At 37.5% G+C, this 21,059-nt stretch overlaps 1 protein-coding gene across 1 annotated transcript in view; it reads left to right on the top strand.

The window, feature by feature from the left end:
• Positions 1–265: 265 nt before the first annotated feature.
• The window catches only part of sash1b (SAM and SH3 domain containing 1b), a 37,468-nt gene continuing 16,674 nt past the window's right edge, over positions 266–21,059 (top strand). Inside the window, exons 1-2 of the mRNA XM_026301368.2 lie at positions 266–341; positions 1,003–1,645. Of these exons, the coding sequence (XP_026157153.1) occupies positions 1,163–1,645 (483 nt within the window). The 5' untranslated portion in view covers positions 266–341; positions 1,003–1,162. The remainder of the gene's footprint in view (positions 342–1,002; positions 1,646–21,059) is intronic.

Raw genomic sequence — 21,059 nt, 5'->3', positions numbered from 1 at the left:
TTTTAGCTCTTTTAAGACTTGTCTTTACAAAACTATGTGACTTTAAGAACCTACAAGACATAATGTTGATTTGCGGTAGATGTGTCAGTTTCAGATATACGGACGCTATCCTACAGTATGTCAAAATAATGTTTGATATAATTTTTAGGTATTTTATTTTAAAAGTCCTACATCTCCCAGATGCTCCTGCAGATGGCGCCAATGCTTGTAGAACTCCCGTCGTCCAGCGGGGTAAAAACAGCCGCACTCTCACACCGACTGAACCCCGGCGTATGATCGGCAAAGTTAAATTCGGTGTAAGGAAGGCGCAAAGTAAGCCACAACAAGTGCACACTGCACAGGTACAGACGAATTTTGCTCTTTTATTTTTAAAAGCTTTTCTTTTTATAATTGTGCCGCGTCGCTTTGTGTCGCTTCATCGTCAACCTTTTATATTTTGCTCCCGGTAACGTGAAGTGTTTGATGGACCTTGTTCGGTAACCGTTGCGATGAATGAAACAAAGAGGGTGAATGCAGACCGAGGGGACGCCAGCTGTTAACGGTATGGTGTTTTTCCTTTACAGAAACTTTACTGAGACGTAGTCAGCTCAAATTGTCTCACCACCCAGCGATAACGTTAACTTAACGTTTCCGTCGACGCCGTGAAGTAACGTTAGCTAACGTTAACGTTACTTTAACCTTAACGCGCGCGTCACCTAAGCTAACCCTTAACGTGCGTTCAACGGTTAAAGTTACGTTCGTTTGTTTTGGCTCTTTTTGTCTCTAAAACAATCATAGTTGTTTCGTGTAGGAACTTTTAACGTTTCCGTTCACTTACACGCTTCAGAGGAATGAAGAGAGTCCGAAACTGGCATGTTGGCACCGTTTTCTCCGTTTTTGCTCGAGAGAACTTCAGCCTGCAGGTGTTTGACGCGGGGCTAAGCAGAAGTATTTCATACAACTACCTACCCTGTTTTCTCTGAATATGCATGTGCTCTGTTTTTTTTTGTGTGCAAACTATAGATGTGTGTGTTTTGGAGAACTGAACCTGGCACTGTGTGCAAAGTGGGAGTCACATGGAACAAAGTGGTTGATTTCCTCTACACAGCCCACAGCAGCAGTGTGAATGGAGATGATGGCGTGTACGTAAAATTTCCTTTCTGTTTTTGGATTCTGTTTTAAGATGAGCCAAGGGCCAAACCTCGTCCTCGAGTGGCTTTCCAAGCTTCACCTGGCCCACTATGTCGAGTCATTTATTGACAATGGTTATGACGATTTGGAAGTTTGTAAACAGATTGGGGAACCAGACCTGGATGCCATAGGTGTGCATATTGAGTACCACAGACACAGGCTGCTCACAGCAGTGCAGAGACTAAAAGAGGAGGACAACAGGAAAGCACCTTGTTATTATTTCACCTTAGAGCCTTTGGATTCTTCTACTTGCCACCAGACTGCAGACTCCAATACAGAGGATGACTTCAGGACACTGAGGTCACACGCACGGACTACAGGAATACACCAGGCCTCTTGTCCTGGAAACCATAACCTGAGATTCACAGATTGCAATGACTTTGTGACCTATCCCAAACTGAAGCTAAAGGTACTGATAAGAGATAAACTAGCAAAAGATGGGATTAACCTGGGGGAAGCACCTTACACCTATAAGGTAGGTTGGTTTTACTCCTTATTTTACAGTATGATGATGCTAAATGCTGGCTCTTCAAGCACTGTCTTGTGGAATTAAATACGCTTTCTTTGTTATGTATAAGATGAAGAGTGTGTCAAATTTTGTTGACGGTGCTGACGTCCGATTCTTCTTTATTGCTTCAAGGATGCATTGGTTTCTTCTGAGCCTTCTGTGTAGTGTTAAACTTTCTTTTAATTTGCTAAAAATAGTTTCATACTAAGGCCCTCTTTCATATATTCAGTTGGTAATTTCATACAATTCCCAGGATGCCAAGATGACTTTCAATGGGCATGAGTTTCACACTTCTAAAATAAGGTGGCGACAACTGATCAGTCTGCCACAGTGACAGATGTTTACTCTAGATGATGCATTATTTACAGCATGATATTTTATTTCAGGGGCTCTTCTATCTTCTGACAATTGTCCAGTCTGTGTTTCCCACAGAGACTTAGTTAATGTAATTTCAGAGAATGGTTATTTTTCTTTGGCACTGGCCAAATCCATTTAGTTCATGATACAGTCAGTGAATGGTCTAAGGCCTGCCAAATGAAAAGCTGAATGACAGGTTTGACTTATTTTCTGTAATCTGTCATTGGAGGGTGTGGTCAGTGGATTCTGGATTTGGTTATTTCACAAAAAGTTGGTAAGCTGATGATATGTTTTAGGTGTGCAGACTGAATCCCTGCTAAGCAGCACAGAATACCTTTACACTTTCATGTCTAAGGTACAGTTTCTGTTCTTAGTGACGACAAAACAATTCAATGCACTTTTGTACTTGTCTTGGTTTTGTTTTCCTAAGCAGATACAGCTTTAAATCACTGCTCATGAAGAATGAATGAATATTTTCTTAGGGACTTGTAAGCCAGACACAGCTTTCTGTTTTTATTGAACAGATCCTTATCCCACAACAAACTTTAGAGGATATTAAATCATTGTTTACACTGGCCTTCTTTTGGAGACTTAATGTAGCCATATAAAAATGTGCAGTGTTTGTCATCATTAGAATAAATGAGACTATATCAATCTAATTGAAAAAAGTTGCTTACATCTCTGTAATGCCATAACCTTTAGAATAGTTGTACTGTAACTAAAGTACAGTACAGTTTTCTTTCACATCTACAAGCATATACTGTTCATGAAAGATTTAGAGGCTACAAACTACTAAGTGCAAAGGCACTCTGTGATTCACTTCAAACCTTTAGTAGGTTGTAGCCAATGTTGGCTCACTTAAATGCTCCAAGACAAGTTCTAGATTTGTAAGCATCATCAGCTCTAGGGTCAGCACGGCCATACTGGGCTTTTCAGTTCATTCACAGGGCAAAACTCAATGTTACTGGAAAAGATTTGACAGCAGTAAATGGGATAGGCCTTGTACTGTAGTTGCGCTCATGCTCTATGGGTTAGTTGATGTAGCATTTATGTTTTGGTTCTCTGGCCTTACACTGTAGTTTTTAGCTTTGAATTTTATATAATTCTGTTAGACTTCAGAAGGGAAAGGACCAGACCTTTTGGCTTACGTAATTTGGCCTATTTGATCCTTCTCAGTACTTACATTATGAAGATACTGTAGGCATGATCATTTTATTCATTTGCAGTGTGAATAATAATAACCAGCTTGACTTACAGCAAAATTGATTTAACACAATTAAGTCAGACTTGCTGGCTCTGTGTGATAACAGAAATTTAGAGCAGTTTGGCCTTCCAGGTTCATCAGATTTAGTCCATTAAACAGTTGGAGAATCAGGTATGTAGGCCAGTATGGCCCATTTTCTCACCAGGAATAGCATACAGCAGCTTCAGGCTAAGTCCTCTGCTCTGCCAGCATTACTTATCTGATTAAATTTGTACAAAGCTTGGCTAAATATCAGTATGATATTATTAGATTACAATACTGTTATTTTTAATTAGAGATTGGTCTGCAATTTGGTTATTGAAATATAATTCATAATAGAACCTCTGTCATTTGTTATTTTTATACTTTTGTATACAATGTGTATTCTACTGTGTAGACTGTTGCTCTGGTTAATAAACTGTGCAAGAATTAAATGTTTATATCAATATCTGTATCATAACATCACTGCTTTTATATTTGAATCTGATCTAGGTGAGATCAAGCTACACTATAGCATGTCCTCAGACTGTGTTCTGTGTGCAGTTCAGGAATTCTAGTGGATCTGTAATTCCACATTGCCTCTGCCTCTCAGTATGAGTTTGGTAGTGTGATCAATGAGCAATGTGCTCTTTTGACTATGCTGCATGCGTGACTTGTTCACACAAGTCCACAGGACCTATTAATGACTTTCAGAGAGCAGAGAAAAAGTAATGCGATTAAAGCTTGGTTGAGCTGTAAATGACCTAAACACTGGCACCACAATGACCGTTTCGCTGTATCCGTGTATTGGGGATTTTCACAAAATAGATTTTTACACTAGGGCAACATAGAAAAACCCAGACCAGCACTAAATTAAAAAGCTCCAAGAACCATAAACTTGTGTGATCACAAGGTAGAAACTAAAAAAACAAAAATACACGTCATTCACTTTTTACTGACAAAAATGTTTGCTGTTTCTAAATGTACTTGGACACAAAGAATGTAGGACTGTACACAACAAGTACATGTTGAACAAGCAGACTTAGATGCTCTAAATCAAAAGAGTAGTGCTAGTGCTTCTCTAGAGTGTCTGCTGACAAAAATAGCCGTAACTTGACACTTCCTGTCTGTGGTTAAGTGTCCATACCTGACATTAGAAATTTCAGTTAATGGGTATAGGATGTTCATCTGTGCTGCAGCCTCCTCTCTTGATGTAATCTAAAAATTAATTTTCTTATGTGTCAGTTTAATATGTAGATTATACATTTAGAAAGAGGTCATTAGTATGAATAACAAGTGAATTAAATGTACATGGCTTGATTAGTTTTGTCATTTGACAGCTAACATACATCATTGTTCATCACACCAAGAGCCTGCTGGGAGGATTCTCTTTACAGCTGTCTTAACAATGGGCGTCAACTCTCTAGAAAGCCTGATTGCAGCACTGAAAAAATTCTCTAAATTGGGAACAAATCTTAGCTTTTCTAAAGATTTCCCTGTGTTTCTCTGCCAGAAGATCGGAGGACAAGCAAAACCAGCAGGCTGCTTTTGACGAGAGAAAAGCCATTCTGAATAGAGCCTGGCAAAATACAAGCTCTGCCACAGCTGACAGCTGTCTCCGCTTTTGTCACCTTAAAATGGAGACTGAATAGAACTGTTTTTGTGGAATAATGTTGGCTTTTAAAACACCAGCACCAATTCTACTATGAGGACAAGTACAACAAAATGTGGGGCAGAAAGAACCTGTAAATAAAGGAGAGAAAGGACTTTTGTAATTCAGTGGTTAATAACATCAATCACTTTTGTTTACCATGGAGCTTAATGTGTATTGTTTCTATATGGCCTTACATGTTTCCCATGTGCATGCGTCTGAGTTTGACTTTGTTCAGAGGTTTGTTTATGCCATTTTTTTGTCTGTAATAGATGTAAACCCTCCCTGTGGGTTCATGTAATGGATGGATAGAATATGTTACTAGTCTAACTTGCATGTTTGTTGAGATCAGTGTATACCTGGACAGTATACAGTAAATGACCACTGCAGTAATTATTTCTTTATTATTATAACCTACCATTAGTACACTCTACAAGTGTATAAAATCATTATACTGTTAAAAATCTGCTAAACATTTCGCTTAGTTGTGTTATCATTAGGTTTGCACTGATCCAATCCTTTGTGATAGTGCTGGTTGAGACCTTGTTAAATGAATTAGGTATTCAGTATTTCTGCAACTACAGATACATTATTTACATTAAAACTGAGAATCCACTGACCACCAACTCCCTTTTTAGTGTCACAACAGTCCCTCGGCTCATGTTACTGAGTTCTATATAGATTGGTAGTCATTAACAGATACTTTAGTCTAATCTGAACTGTATCAATATGGACAGAAAAAAAAATATCCTACCGACTTAACTGCTTTAAATGTAGCCGCTGAACATCTGCCAGAAGAATGGTTTAGCTGTCTGAAGGGTTGCTGTCAAGCACGTGTTGGAAACTTTTATATCAATCAGATATATCAGTTTGAGTAAGCAAGAGGTAAAAGTCAGTTGGAATCCCTTGATATTGGCATTGGTAAACTTTTTTTTAGTGTCTCATCCAGATTTTCAGATTTTTATTTGCATTGATTTTCACTATATACAAATGTATGTGTTGTATATTGGGCTGAACAGTTAAGTAAACAGTTGGTCTTGTAGGGTTATCATGCGTGTCTTCTGTCCACAACCACTGTCTTCTTACTTATCGTGTTGTGTGTAGGTCTATTTATGGACTTGATTCATGCTGAGTTAGAATAGATTAGGGTAAACCACTGGCCATTATAGGAATATTGCTGGATATTTGCGCTGATGCTGCTGAGGGGGATTGAATAGTATTGCACAGAGCACTCAAAGGTTTAACGTGCCATGAACACGCTTGTCATTTAGGATTCACTAAATTCTTGTCTGGGTGGTTGCTCATGCAGTAGTCCCTTAGTCTCCTCCTGAAGTTGCTGCTTGTATGGGAAATAGGACTGCAGGGACAGCTGTCACTGTGTGTTTTCAGCCACTCCACATTACATCACTGCTGACTGATTTCAGAGATGCCTGTGTTGTTCACACAGGGAATAGAGTGCTATAGATAATGTAAACCTCTGTATTAAGTAGAGCAAAAACACTAACTTTGTATGTGAACTGCATTTGTCAAGCATCAGTGGACTGAAGTGACAGATACAGCTTATATCTCATTATTCTGTGTATATATTTCTAGCAAGTTAATTCTCATTTTCATTTTCATTTTCATTGGCCTGCAGCCTTAAAGTTGCCTTCAATTCAAAATCATTCAGAACAGCATTTGTCCAGAGAAACCAAGAGAAATGCATCACACATGCGATATATATATCACTTGGCAATATGTAACTCAAGAAAGGAAGATTTTATTTTTCTGATTTGAGTGAAAAGTATTTTGTGCAGTTTTAATCACCCCTAGTTATTGAAATGGTCCTCTAACTCTCTGGCCTTTATCTCTGTTTCTTTAACTATTGTATAACAATGCTAAGTAGGTCTTTGAAACTTTGTGGTGCTCTCTGAATTTAAATCACTATGCACTAAAGAAAGCCTCTTTTCCTTTTTGGCAGACAAAGTTTGTTTGAGGTCTATATCAACAAACAAATACATTCATCACATCTTGTAGAAAAATATGCAGCTTTGCCTTTGGTATGGCTTTAAGAGCATAAAGATGCTTTGAGTATCTGTTTGCACTCAAAACCTTCTCTCTCTGGATGTTGTCACCACCAGGAACTCTAGCATCTTAGAACTGCACTACGTTGACGTTTATTATGTCCCATTACTACCATTTCTCTGCTGAGGTTTTTTCACTGGATGTGCAAGATGGGCCATTTTAGCAGGCATGGCAGGTATTTTTCAGTCAGTCAAGCTGAGGAACCTAGCTGCTGGAGGTTGAAGGCTTTTCTTTCAAAAGGAACCACTAATGCTGTTATCTTTCTTTTATAATTTATTTATGCCACTGGTTTTGCATTTTGTGTGACTGGATACAGCGTATTGCTAAATTGTGAAGAATTTTGTAACATATTAATTTATATCAAAAAGAGACGCACAGTGTTTTTAAATACCATAAGAACAGCTACATTTTACACATCTGCTGCCAGTTACTGGTTTTCCAAGAGTCATTAAACACTGACCTAAACTACATTTATGCTTTGTGACAGTTGGAAATTCGTTATTTGTTTCTGAAATACTGATACTTTTTTGCCTGCCAGTAAAATGAATTTTTGCCTTTTTTCTTTTATTATTAGAGTTAAAATCAATTCTGTTTTATTTGAAATATAGGTCACATATGAATTGCAGCTTATGGTTTTTTACATGCCCAGGCTCATCCAGTGTTAAATCTGAATGTCACTTTAATGGGATTTACTGTAATTCAAAGCAAGGTGTTATAGCAGGGATGTGCTTTTCAGCATGCATGTCATAGTAACGCTGAATAAAAATTGGGCAAGATCTTGCTGTGTAAGCTATTACAGGTCTCTGAACCTGCAATTTACAAAAATATGCTCATTTCAGTGCAGTACTGCATTTTAATCCAGTACAGTGTGCAGCTGTTGAGCAGTTCTGTTTTAAATTAAGAGCTTACTGTACTGTCCCAGATAATCTTCAAAGTGAGCATCATTTTTGTATAGCATACAGTAGTATTGATTTTGCCCAGTAATTAAAAGTAATCCATTCAAACACTAGGCACATTTGAAGAAACAAAGAAACATTTTGAAATTTGTGCTTTTGTGCAGAAATGTCTGACAGTTGAACCATGATCAGAGAAATGAAATGTAGGAATTGGTGCAGAAAAAATACAAATTTAGCCCTCGCGAATCTGTTATGAGACACATCACTCGCTCATTTAAAGATGATCTGAACTGATCTTGGTCTTTGCATGTGATGTATGGGTGAACAAACTATAGGGAGGGAACACATTCAGTTCTGACGATTATCTGTTAAATCTAAAATATGTCCTTTTCTTTGGGTTTAATGTCAAATATTTAAAGTTGCCTACAGCTCATTCAGATTGCACACAGTAGTACACGTCAAATCTCTGCAGATGTTTGACAGTCAACCAAGAATTCACTCAAGCTTTTCTTGTAGGCCAGCTGAGCACAAAGAGCCCATAACATTGAAGTTCTTTTTTCTTAACTCATGCTTGTCAGGCAGATGTGAAGCAACTACATCTCAGGTTGTCTGGTACTCTTGCTTCCACTATTCCCAGTTGAAGTATCTTCTGCTGGAGCCTCCTGTTAAAATACTTGTGAAAAACTAAACATAACATTTTTTTAATTGACAACCAAACATGAAACGTTAAAATGGATTTGGGTCCAGTGGTCTCTATTCCATGGTCAGTGTTGTGTCCTTGTGCCTTTTCCTGTTACTATCTCAGCAACTTCAGTTTTAGCTAAACCCAATTGAAGACGGATGCCAATTTGCTTTGAGGTTGTCTGAGCAAAACAATTTGTTTCAGATGAGCTATGACAACGAGAAGACAAATATGAAATAAAGTGCCAACATTTTGTGTCAGAACTCTACTTTCTGTCCCCTGTCCACCTTCAATACCACGACTGAGGTGGAACCCTTGAGCAAGGCACTGGACCCCCAACTGCTCCCAGGGCACCGCAGCATTGGCTGCCCATTGTTCCAGGTGACTGCTTCTCCACAGTCTGCTACTACTTCTATTCATTGATAGTCTGTACCGTTTGGAATTGGTTGGACCAGTGCAAGTTTTGGTAAAGTATCTTTCATGTTGTAAAAACAGCATCATATCTGACTTTTCAGGGAGGCCTTAGGCATTTATATTGGAAAAAGCCAGAGGTTACACTCCTGTAGTGCAGTGAATGCTGTGTTCTCATGACCCACTTTCCACTGCTCTTCCACTCTACAGAAGCTAAGACCCTCCTTCCTCATGAATTTCATATGACAAGTTAACCGATACCATTCCTTGATTCAGTGATTCAGGCACAAAAAAGTGTAAGCTGAGTTACTTCCCTGGTGATCCCTTTACATAGTTTATGGCAATTCTTCTTTCCCTGCCATGTGAAATTAAGAGGATGTGACTTAGTTTCATTCCTGTTGTCCTGAATTTGGTTTCCTAAGAATACTTAATGTGCCTGATGGGACCCTGTCAGCATACAGAACACATTCAATCCAAGACATCCAAGTGAAATGAAGCAGCTATAGTGCATTAATTTGTTTTGCCCTGTATGCCCTTGTATTGGATCAAGAGACATCTTTTGCTGTAGGTTTTCATACTGGGAGCCAATGGAAAGCAATAGTACTTGTGTGAAACCATTAGATTAACTGGTGTGTCACCAACTAAAAAAATCAGAGCAAACAAATCTGTTGCATTCTGTGAGGCTATGATTATCTGCATAAGAAGTAATGCCTGTTGGGAGTTTCCGAAGGCCACTTTTATTTCTCTATAGAACATTGCTTCAGTGTCGGTCTGGAGGCTTTTGGTTATGGTAACGTTCTTTTCTTGTGCCTGTTTGCTTGTGTAGTTGTGATGGTGATGAAGGGTTTCCTAGTGCTGTTCTCTTTTGTTTACATTTTTATGTCTTGCTGTTTATTGTACAGTCTTTGTCAAAAAGATTTAGTTAAAGGGTTGTTATGCTTAGTTTTTAATCTTACAGTAGTAGCTCTGGTGTGTAGAGGGGTAACAAACTGTAAAGGCTGAAAAGGTCACTTCAACACTTAAACATGGTTCCACTGACAGTGTGTAATGACAAAAACCGCTATTTGTACTTAATGATTTTAAAGGGTCTATTTTCACACTCAAGTTCATTTACAAAACAGCAAGTTATTAAATATTTTTTAAAAATATTCATCTTAAAACACAACTGAGAAGACAGCAGTGAGTGGATTAGACAGTATCAGTTGACTTTTGTTGTTTATGTAAAACTGTAACAAGATCCTCAAAGCTAGTGAAGTCTCCTAATCCTGAACATAAGCAGCGACTACGTGCTCTAATTTTGAAAGTTTAAGTAATTATTTAATTACATTTCTATAGTGGACTGTCCAAGTCGAGATGCACATGAACTGAGAACAAGAAATTACAAGCACCTGCACTGTAACTAAGCAGCAAGCACTAAAACCAAGACTTTGATTTTATAACCATCAACTGGCAAGTAGCTTAGTGAAATGTAAATGAGATGTATTAGGGTGGAATCGACTCCTACTGCTTTGCACTCAAGTGGGCCAAACATGATATCTGTCATAACATAAATCCCTGTTCCCCCACTGCCAATATGGTGATATTACGCAGCTTATGTCTATGGTAGCTAGTTCTTTATGTTTCCTGAAGTCTCTGTTACCACTTCAGTTGTAGAGGGTTGGCTTGTTCTTGGTTAAGTGTTTATTTTAAATTGTATGGAGCTTAGCTGATTGTCTAGGTAGACACAATCTAGAAAAGATATAGAGTCTGATCAAATTCATATGTGTTTATCATTTACCAATTTTGAAACTGCAGTGATGTTAAAGCAATGGTGGAATTAATTGGCTCAATTCACTCAATTTCCATTTGAATAGTGAATTCCCCCTGGTACACTTACATCAACACTGTTCAGTTTGTCTGATTGTAGCTCAGAAATCTTTTTTCTCCTTTTTAGATTTTTTTTGCATAGAAGAGCCAGGACAAAAAGATTCACAAAAAAATGTGAATCTACATTGTCTGAAAAGTCAATATATGGATGCGCTAATATCACATTGATCATGCTACTTGCATCGTGGTATTTTATACTGACTACCTACATCACAGGATGGGCAACAGTTTATATTTATTCTTCAATTGACTATGTCTGTTCTCTGTGTGGTTAGGCCACACTTTGTTCTTCCACTCAGAATGGTGTCATTCAGACATGGCATTGAAACGTCTGTTAGGTTTAGGCATTAAAACTACTTGGTTAGATTTGAGAACAAATTGGGACTTTCATTACATTTGTCTACCACCACCACAGGTCACTATTGCTTGCTTGTTCTTTCCACATTGTCACTTTCTATAACTGCAACAACAAACCAGATTTTTAAAGATTATTTCTTTGCAAGCTCACACACCAGTGAAACCATACTGTATGTCACTGTGGGTTAATAATATGTATTGATTATGAAATGAGATAGGAGATTAGTACTACATGAAATTATTATATAAATGTTTATTGTTCTATCCTTTGGTTAATTAAATCTACTTTGAGTACTGTGAACTGAATATGTCAGCTTGGTTGTGTGTGTGTTTATGGGTTATACAGAGAGGAATGGCAAAGAGAATATTTGATGAATAGACTGAACTGCAATGCCACTGACTGGCCTTGATCTATGGTGTGATAATGTCATACAGAACCTGGGGACAAGGCATTGCAGTGTTTCTATCCCCATGGTATTATACAGTATCTGACTTACTTTATGCTTTAATGCATGCAAAATGAGGTCTTATTCAGGTATACTTGTTTTCAAATTGAAAACTGTTTTCTATTGTTCCTCTACCGCTACAGCCATTCAGTTACTAGCAGTGTATTTTGGGTAGTCATTAGATCAATGACACCCTGTGGGGGGAGTGGGTGAGGCATCTTATTGAGTCTGGTCTGGCAAACTGACAGGAGTGCCATTAGCTATTGCATTCATGACTAACCCTAGCCTGTCTTGCTGCCCACTTTGCTGCAGGCTCCCACAGTCATCCTCCCAGACATGACAGCTGTGGTAGATACAGAAGCATGGGGTTCACCTTTTGCACTGATTTCAGAAGTTGGCATGTCTGCTGGCATACACTTGGCTTTCACTGTGGTTAATGCACACATGCTAAAAAATTCCATATGGCACAATGAGGCCAACATACCACCACACCAGGACCTCTGGCCTCATGTCTGGTGGGTTCTAGTCATGGTGATTCACTAGTGGAGTTGTAGTGCTTCCAGCCATGCACCTAATGAATTTTAAAATGACTCATTAATGTTTTATTTTTGGCTTGCTTCATAGCTCTTTTTGACTACTATCCAAAAAGGCAGTTTCTTAAATGTCAATTATGTCACTGTTATGAACCATGCCAAGCTTTTGTTGGCATTTAAATTTTAAGTTCAGTGAAAAGACTGTGGATGGTAGCATGGTTTGGAGGTGAACATTTTGTTTTCTCCATGGTAATAAAATGTAATTTAGATTTGGAGCATATACTATACTAACACTGAAAAATGGCTAAGTGAGGATCTCAACAAAATGAAGGGAAATAAAATTTCATTAAGAAGTGTGGGGGAAACATCAGCTCAGACATGGGTCAAGTATCATTGGCACATGGTTAGCATTTGTCTTAATCTCCTTGGTGTAGCAGATGGATGGGGTTTATCCACAGGGCACATTGCCTTTGGAGGAAAATGTCATCATGCTGGAGAATACTGTATTTGTTGCCTAAGTCAAATGATATGAATTCAAATCAGCTGACCAGGACATATTCAAACAACTGATCTGAATTCACTGCCAGCGCCAGGAGCGGCTACTCATTTTACTTGATTTTTTACAACTGGTACCTTGGGATTTAAAGCTGATATGTAAAGTGCCTTGAGATTATTTTTTTGTTTCTATTTGGTGCTATACAAATAAAATTGAACCAAACTAAAAAAAATGTTTTGTTTTTTTTAAACAATTATATGTAAATGTAATCCTTCATGATAGCATGAGTATTTTTTTAAATCATTAACCTTTTGTGAGTTTACTTTTTGACTGTAAAAAAGGTTAATAGTCATCATTTTTACAGAAATAGTCTTCACAATGAACAAATAAATATGCCAGGCTAAAATTGTTGTTTCTCTTAACAAAACCAATCCTAGATAGATTGGACAAATCAGCCTATAGAATGCCTTTGCATTGGAGTAAACAAGCGAGAGGTCAGATCCGCTGACATTTAGCTTTCAGCTTTTTAAAATTCCTCTCTGTAGTCATTGTTGCAGAAAAAATGATTCCAAGTGTAAGACATTTTACATGGATGGGAAGACACACAGACCCACACAGGTTCAACCATGAATGTAAATTTGTGAAGTAAAAGATAACTACTTGGTTTGACTTTTAGGTTGGATCTTTTTGCTTGGCTGTTTTGTCAGATCTTCCTACAGTAGCTTTTGTCATATAAATGTTTTTACAGCTACATATTACTTTATATCTTTACTGGTATGGAATCCTATGTCCAGGGTTTTTGATTTTATTTTATTTTAATGGGACCATGGTTCCAGGCAGATACTTGTGGGTAGGCATTTAACATTTTTCTGAGTTAGAGGGATTAATTCTGTTTCAGTTTGTAGTGTTGAAATGTCCCATATATAAATTACCTGTCCTTCCTTTCCTTAATATCATTGTCAAGGTTATGTTCATATCTAAGGCATTATATCCATTATTCAAGGGGTTTTCTCTGACACCTATTAGACACTAATCATGTAATGGTCTCCCTGGTGGCTGATAAAATCTAGGCTATATAAGAAACATGACTTTTCATCTATTACCTCATTAGTTCTCTAAAATGACATATTTATGGCTTGTCTTCATAAAAGTCTTAAATATTGAATGTAACATAGGAAGTATTATTATGCTGTAAAATTATTCTGTTGATATTCTTCATTTGTTCATTGGGAAAAAAATGACAATAAATCCTGCGAGATGTTGTGGTAGATATGCATACAGTTGCCAGTTTAGCACATAGCAAAATTTGATGCAGTGTAATACAACAGTCCTAGAGTAAATCATAACTTAATGAAGGTTATGATAATCAGTTATGCTGAAACAATTTTAGACAGGGAATTCAATTTTATGATGATTTAAAGAATGTATTTTGTGAGAAGTTGTTATTGTATTGCTGCGCGTTTTTACATACTGTCAGACCTCAAAACACCTGGGTGGCAATAATTTATTTCTGGAATCATTATACTGAATCCTAATTTTGCCCCCTTTACCCAGATTTTCCCATTGCCCCACAGTGGGCCATTGCCACTGTTAAACTGTTTCAGCAGATGCCCTGTTAAAAATTTTATGCAACTGTGATTAGTTGTGACATTTACTTTGGCCATCAATATGTAATTACACTCAAAGTGCTGTTCGTACAACGGCATCTTACCTTCTGTCTTAAATCACTGTATATGTAACAGAGTGACACAGATTCTGGGCTCCCTTTGAGACTGCCATTAACTGTTCAACTGATAAAATCAGTTACACACTGTACACACACTGTATGGTGTTGGTGATGACATCTGTATGGCATCTGATATTTCTGTCCATGTCACATGTGCTTGCCAGATTTTAAACCACCACAGAATGAAGTTGTGTGTTTGTCCATTTTTCATACATTCAGAAACAGCTGAGTACATTACACCATTTCAAAAGTGGCCATCAATGCTAGTTTCAAGTTTACCTTCATTTTCTTCCCACTATGTCAAGTTAATGATTTACGCTGCGATGTATTCAATGAGTTGTTTGCAAACATGTATTATTCTAAAATCCCATTTTCACCTCAAAAAAATTCTAGCCTTGCCCTTTATGAAATAGTAAGAGGATAGTGGCAAATACGGCCTGTCTCGAGTATCGCTATATAGCTACTTGTTTTTGCTTACCATATTTGCCAGTTTCTGGCATCCCCTCTAGATGCAAGGCTAATGACTGGTTTTGTATTTAGGTCAGAGGCAGGGGCAGCTCTGTGGCCCTTCCTGACTGGTTTAGGAGGTCTCCTGGATGTTCTCTCTGCTGCTGATGCCTGGATCTAATGCTCTCAGCAAACTGTTGTGACAGTATATTTCTCTGTTGAAGTTACAGAGTGCCTGCTCCTTCCAGACACTGACTGTGTTATACAAATAGCTGCTCACTCATGCCTGTAATTTTTTTTTTTTTTTTTTTTTGCTTCTCACCCTGCTTTGTCTGTAGTGAAATCAGTAATTTGTCAGCCTTTCCACGTAGCCTTAATCACTTAAGTGAAATTAAATTGATGGATGCCTGGGCTTAGCTGGACTCCAGTGTAATAAAAATCCAGACTGTAGTAGTGACTTTTTAACTTTCATATTCCAAGAAGATTCAGTTTTGCTAGTGACATTTTAACTGGAAAGTATTTCCCACTGGGCTTGTGGAAAATGTCTGGTGCCCCTGTGTATTTCTGATGGCTTAATTTAAATTAACTTTCTACCTGTTTGTACAAAGGGAACATAAACAAGAGGATGCAAGTATAATGGGCAAAATATAAAAAATGCAGAATCTGCATTTCTGTGATTAATAACAGGACACGTTGTATGACAGGTATTGTATCTGCTCAGCCTGCAGGATGGACAGAGCAAACAAAAAATTTCCCCATGACCTTTGCTGTAGCCAACTTGGCTTAGGGATTTTATTAGTTCTATGAATGCCTATTTGACAAACAGGCACACATGAAAACAAATAATAGTTGTTTCTCATTAGTAACTATATTAATCATTGTTCTGTGTTTAAGTTGGTTTGAAACCAAAATATAACCTTCATGGTTATGGATGCTAATACTGTATATACTATACTGTATACTGTTGTTACTCAGAATGCTGTTTACTCAGAATATATTCACTAAAATTACTATAGTGTAGGGCAAAAATAGCAGGATATTACTGTATATCAGTGCTGAATATATTTTTAAAATAAATTGTAAGATTGATCAGTTTTTGCTTGAAGTGTGACTATATATGCTGGTATGAGCAGGATCCAAAGCCTTGCAGTCAGTGCATGGCCAGTTGCAGCAGTAAACAAACTGACTCAACCACTAGGGCCATTTAGATCTCTCCACACATAATTACACAGCCAAATGTGGCAGAGAGGATCACAGGACCATGGCTGAGACTGCATTTAAATAGCACGTTTGCCTACAAACTGATTGCAAGTTTGCATGCAAAATACTGTTGTATGAAAAAAGAAAATGTATCCCATTTTTAAAGTGGAAAAGAAAAAATGCAACCAATAACAGTCATTTCAATTCTTCAAATTTACTGTTTATTGTTTGAAAAAATTAAACTCACATACAAAAGTTTGGTCACCTTTTCACATGCGAAGGGTTCATGAACTAATTAGGTCATAATTGAATTGTTAAGAGTTGTAAGCCATGTCAAGAATTGCCATTAGAAATTGTCAGATTTCAAAGTGATTCATTCTAACTCTTTAAAACTTGTGGTAAAACTCAACTGCCTCAATACCGCTTCTAAACAAGTGACTGAAAATGGAGGATCTGAAAATGGAACTGGAACTCACTGACTAAAACAACAAAGTAAAAAAAAAAAGCTCTAAAAACCAGTGAAAGTGCTTCCAGCTTGTAATACCCACTGTCTGACATTTAATTTGCAGTTAAGGGGAACTGTGCAAATCAAGATAAGATCTGGAAGCAAATACTCATTTGTAATGTCTGTTTACCGCAGGACTACTATTTACTTCTTTTCAATTCAAAAATTAGTTTAGCCTGTGGTGTCCAACTCTTTGAATACTACTGTACTGTATCCACTAGAAAAAAAATACTATATGTGATTATGTAGTTTTAAGGCCACAAACAACTCTGTCAGATGGCTGACTCTTTGACAGCCTAGCTGGAACAGTTACATTATCATGTTAATGACAGTCAGTCACCAGAAAATAAATCTGCGATTATTTTTGATTTAAGTTGATTGTCAAGAACCAACACTCACATATCATCGAAAGATAATTTCACTTATTCAGCAAGATGAAACGAAATCTCTAGTCATTGGTCTATATTACCATTTTTTTGTAGTTTCAACTTTTCTATCTGTGCATTATGTTAGATAAAGTCTTTCCCATTGGTTTCTTGTCGCATCTAATACTCAGCTTGTCATTTCACCAGTTAAATGAAAGGGCTTACACTAAATCACAGTATGCCAGTATCTAAATAATCCACAATTCAGTATCTAGGAAGATGTTGCCTAAATTCAGAGTCCCTGAGAATGGGGTATTTATAATGTTGAGCTATCTTACTGTGGTAGGAAGGCTGGATGAGGAAAAAGAAGATGGAGGAAAAGAAGATTAGGCCAGAGAGATACAGACAAACTAAGCAGAAGAAAGTGGAACAAAAAGAAAATGAGAAAAGTAAAGGTTATATATAAGGAGAACAGAAGGCAGAGGCACTGAACAGGTGGCGATTGGGTTTGGGGGGCTGGGAACCATGTGATTACAAATGGCTGGAGCGGGGTACAGATTTTCAATCAAGAAAACAATCTATGGACCTTCCAAGTGTGACATTCTGTGAGATGGTGATGGCCATATTTAGATTAGCTTTCGATCAGAACTTGTATTTTCTGCAGTGATGTGACCTAAAAGTATAGTGAGTTGATTTTAACTGAATGAACAAATCCCAGCAGGTAGATTATCTAATTAAGTTCTCATGGTGATCAATGTTTGGTTAGTAGCACAACTGTGTGATATATATTTTTAATGCTTTTAATCTTCCTTTCTATTCTCTCCAAGATATTGATCCTGAAGTCTGTAATTGGAGTGGTTTTTATTAGATTGTATATTGGTCATGGGGGAAGACTTGCTTTATGGTTCCAATTAATTTGAATTTCATTATGAGCCACAGTATATGTTATATGAATTGTATATCCCAGTGCAGGGAGGTGGTCAATAATGCATGTGTTTTATTTTTTTTAATTGCTTATCTTTGACTTAACAAAAATAATGCATTCTGCATTATTAAAATGTACACAACACTGTAAATATGGCCACTCTCTCTAAGACTACAGTAAACACAAAGGCAGTTGTGCCTTCAGTTGATGCAACATTTCTAAATAAATAACTGTAGTACTTTTACAAGTGAATGCTGTTTTTAATTCAACTTAAAGTTTGATGAGGAAAAATTGATTAAATGTGTCTGAGAGTGTTGGTCAGGTGTCATCCTCAAGAAAAGATATTAATATTGAGCAAGAGATGAATGTCAGTGAATGATTATGCATATTTAATCACCATGTCAGTTTTATTGACTTTTAAAGTACTGGGTCAAATTTTCTTTTACTAAATCATGTCCATTTTGGAAACAAAATGTAAAATGAAAAAAAAAATGTTTTTAAAAATGCCTCCGAATACATTTTACATCTTTTACCACAGTTACCCTCATATATGTCATGGGAGGAACATTTGAGCCTTAAGGAATCCAGGCTCATTAGCTGCAGTATGTTAAGCAGAACAGAGTACAGATGTCGGACACTTAGTCAGACCTCGCTTGGATGTTAAAGCAGTTTCAGTTTTTTTAAGGTTCACTGTAGGGCCTCAAGCAGATCTGATGATGTCAGAGTTGAGGTGAGAGGCAGAGGCTCTGTTGAGGTGTCTGTGGTTGTTAAAATCAGTGAGCATGCTGTTCTGAATGTTTGAAATGCATCATTTAATGTGTTAAGATACAGTTCTCTTAGAAATGGATCTCCCAGAGGAGAGAGCCAACTGTGATTTCTAATAGAGGGCCTGCCTCTAGACAAAAGCATAAAGTGTTGTCAGAAACAGCTGTGTAAGATTTCAGCTATTCTCATAGAAAATTTTGTCCATATGTCTTTCAGTTTCTGAAAACTCAGCTTTTGTTCATCTGTTTCATGTCTTTAACTGCTGATTGAGGTACAGTCTGCTGTCTGGTGTCTCCACAATTCTGACACCAGTGAACTGCCCAGTTGGCTTAAAATCTACACTTTCATTGGCTTTTTTGGAACAAGTCTAATTTATCACAATCCTATGTTTCATGTCTCCCAAGCCTGTTTTCCCCATGGAAGTCTCTAAAGAAAAACGTCCAGACGGTGTATTCTTTCCTAAATGGAACAGTCCACTTGTTTTTCGCACCATGTAGAATGACCTCATTCTAGGGCCCCATGACCTTATGTTACATGATTGACAGCTGCCCTTGACTCCTGCAATTGTGTCTCACAGGAGGATCAGTGGATATTGTGAGTCTTGTAAGGGTTGAGCTGGTGCACTGCTAATACACCCAGAGACATTGAGAGCTGGCAGTCGTGTCTCAGGGGATTGCAGCACAATCACACAGGGGTAATTACCCGAATAGAGGGGCGAGGGCCAGATGAGATGATTTCAGCATGATTGAATTAAATGTGGTCCAAGAAATACGAACAATCCACTACAAATCCAGAACCATGCAGAGTCCTTTACAAATGTGAACACACATGGTTTTTTAGGGGTGAATTGCGTTGAATGCTAAAGGGGAGGTCTTCCTATTTGTTTTCAGCACCACTGAATTAAACATGTTCTAAGGAACAGGAACAATATACTGGCTGCCCCAACTACAAAAACCCTGCCATCCAGAGGGGATTCAATACACACAGGATTTCCATGCATATAATTTAAGTGAAATTTAAAAGGGATGATTCAGTATTTGATCTCTGCATTGCTGAATTAAACATGCCCCAAGGAATAGGGACAGAAGCTGCTTCAAAACAAGTTGAGATCCAGAGCAAATCCACAGGGTGCTTTTGCAATAATGGATTATACATATTTCCAAATGTGAGTTATTTTGTTTCCTATCTCTAAATCTGGGCTGTGTTTTCAGCTAATGTTTAAAATCCTGGTCAGATCTGCAAGATTTAGTACTGTAGACAAAAGGTTTGTTCTGTGCCTCCTGTCTGTTCTCTTAATCTTCTTAACAGTTTCACTCACATCATTTTTTTAATCTGAACCTTTGGCTGGTTTCCCTTAGTGGCATGATCTTTATTTTTTGACGCATCACAAAAGACAACAGTGTCTTTAGTCTTTTAATTTTTTTTCTTTGTTTGGAAATCATCCCTATTTTTGTTGTATATCTTTTAGAAAAAATATTACCTTCTCTAGTGGTAAAAATCTGTATATATCCATTTGTGTTCTGCCTTCTTCCCATTTAGAATGAAAGGATTAGAAAGCTATGCAATGAAGCAGGTCTTTTGTCTCCCTCATGGAGACAAAAGACCTGGAGAGATATTTACCCAGTGACCTACGGGGGATGAAAAGTGGAAGCCGAGCTGTGTATAGCAGACCTTGCTAATGCAGTTCAAACAAAACCCAGGTATTCTGTATGCACTCTGTGTGTCTGAATGGCAGCATGCATGTCATGGTGAGATCCTCATCAAATACCCGTTTGGGACTTGTCAAAATCCACTTACTGCTCAGACATGAATGGTTAAGCTCTTCTACTTATCCTCTTTTTCTCTTCAGAGGCTGTCGATCTAGACTGGGCCCTGGGATGCTCTGGGGGAGCAGTCATTTTAACAATCATACCCTTAGTTTTAGTTAGAATAGATATCTGCTGTTATGTGAAACTCCTCTCTAGCCTCTACAGTACTTTAACTTGTGTGGGCTTAGACATTGCTGCATCAATTCAGCTCATAAAAACATTTTAGAATCAGATAGAGAATGTCAAAAGTATGTCATAAAGCTAAAGAGAGGACTGGTTTGTTGTCCATATAGTACTATTAACATAATGACACCAATATAATGATCAGTAAATATAATTCAGTGTTGTATATGTTTACAGTAGACATGTGTTACATATTCCAAGACAAAAAGTGTTTTTATTAAAGTTGCAAATTGTTATGTCATAAACCTTTCCACTTTTTTTTATTAACTAAATTTGTTAGTCTACTGCTGTTTCATGGTTCCCCATTTTTTTAGAAAACCACCTGAAGTAACTCATCCAAAGCCAATGGATAGATAGTAACATGCAACCACTGAACTAAGATTGATGTCATTGCTGGTTGTCTTCCATGTGATGTGACACTGTGGGTGTTCTGCACTGGTTGTTCCACAGATACATGAATTGTCTCTAATTCATTA

Source organism: Mastacembelus armatus, chromosome 22 (genome assembly GCF_900324485.2).
Source record: "Mastacembelus armatus chromosome 22, fMasArm1.2, whole genome shotgun sequence".
Classification (NCBI taxonomy): Eukaryota; Metazoa; Chordata; class Actinopteri; order Synbranchiformes; family Mastacembelidae; genus Mastacembelus; species Mastacembelus armatus.
The sequence above is the reverse complement of the archived record's forward strand: the minus strand, read 5'-3'. Positions and strand labels throughout refer to the sequence as shown.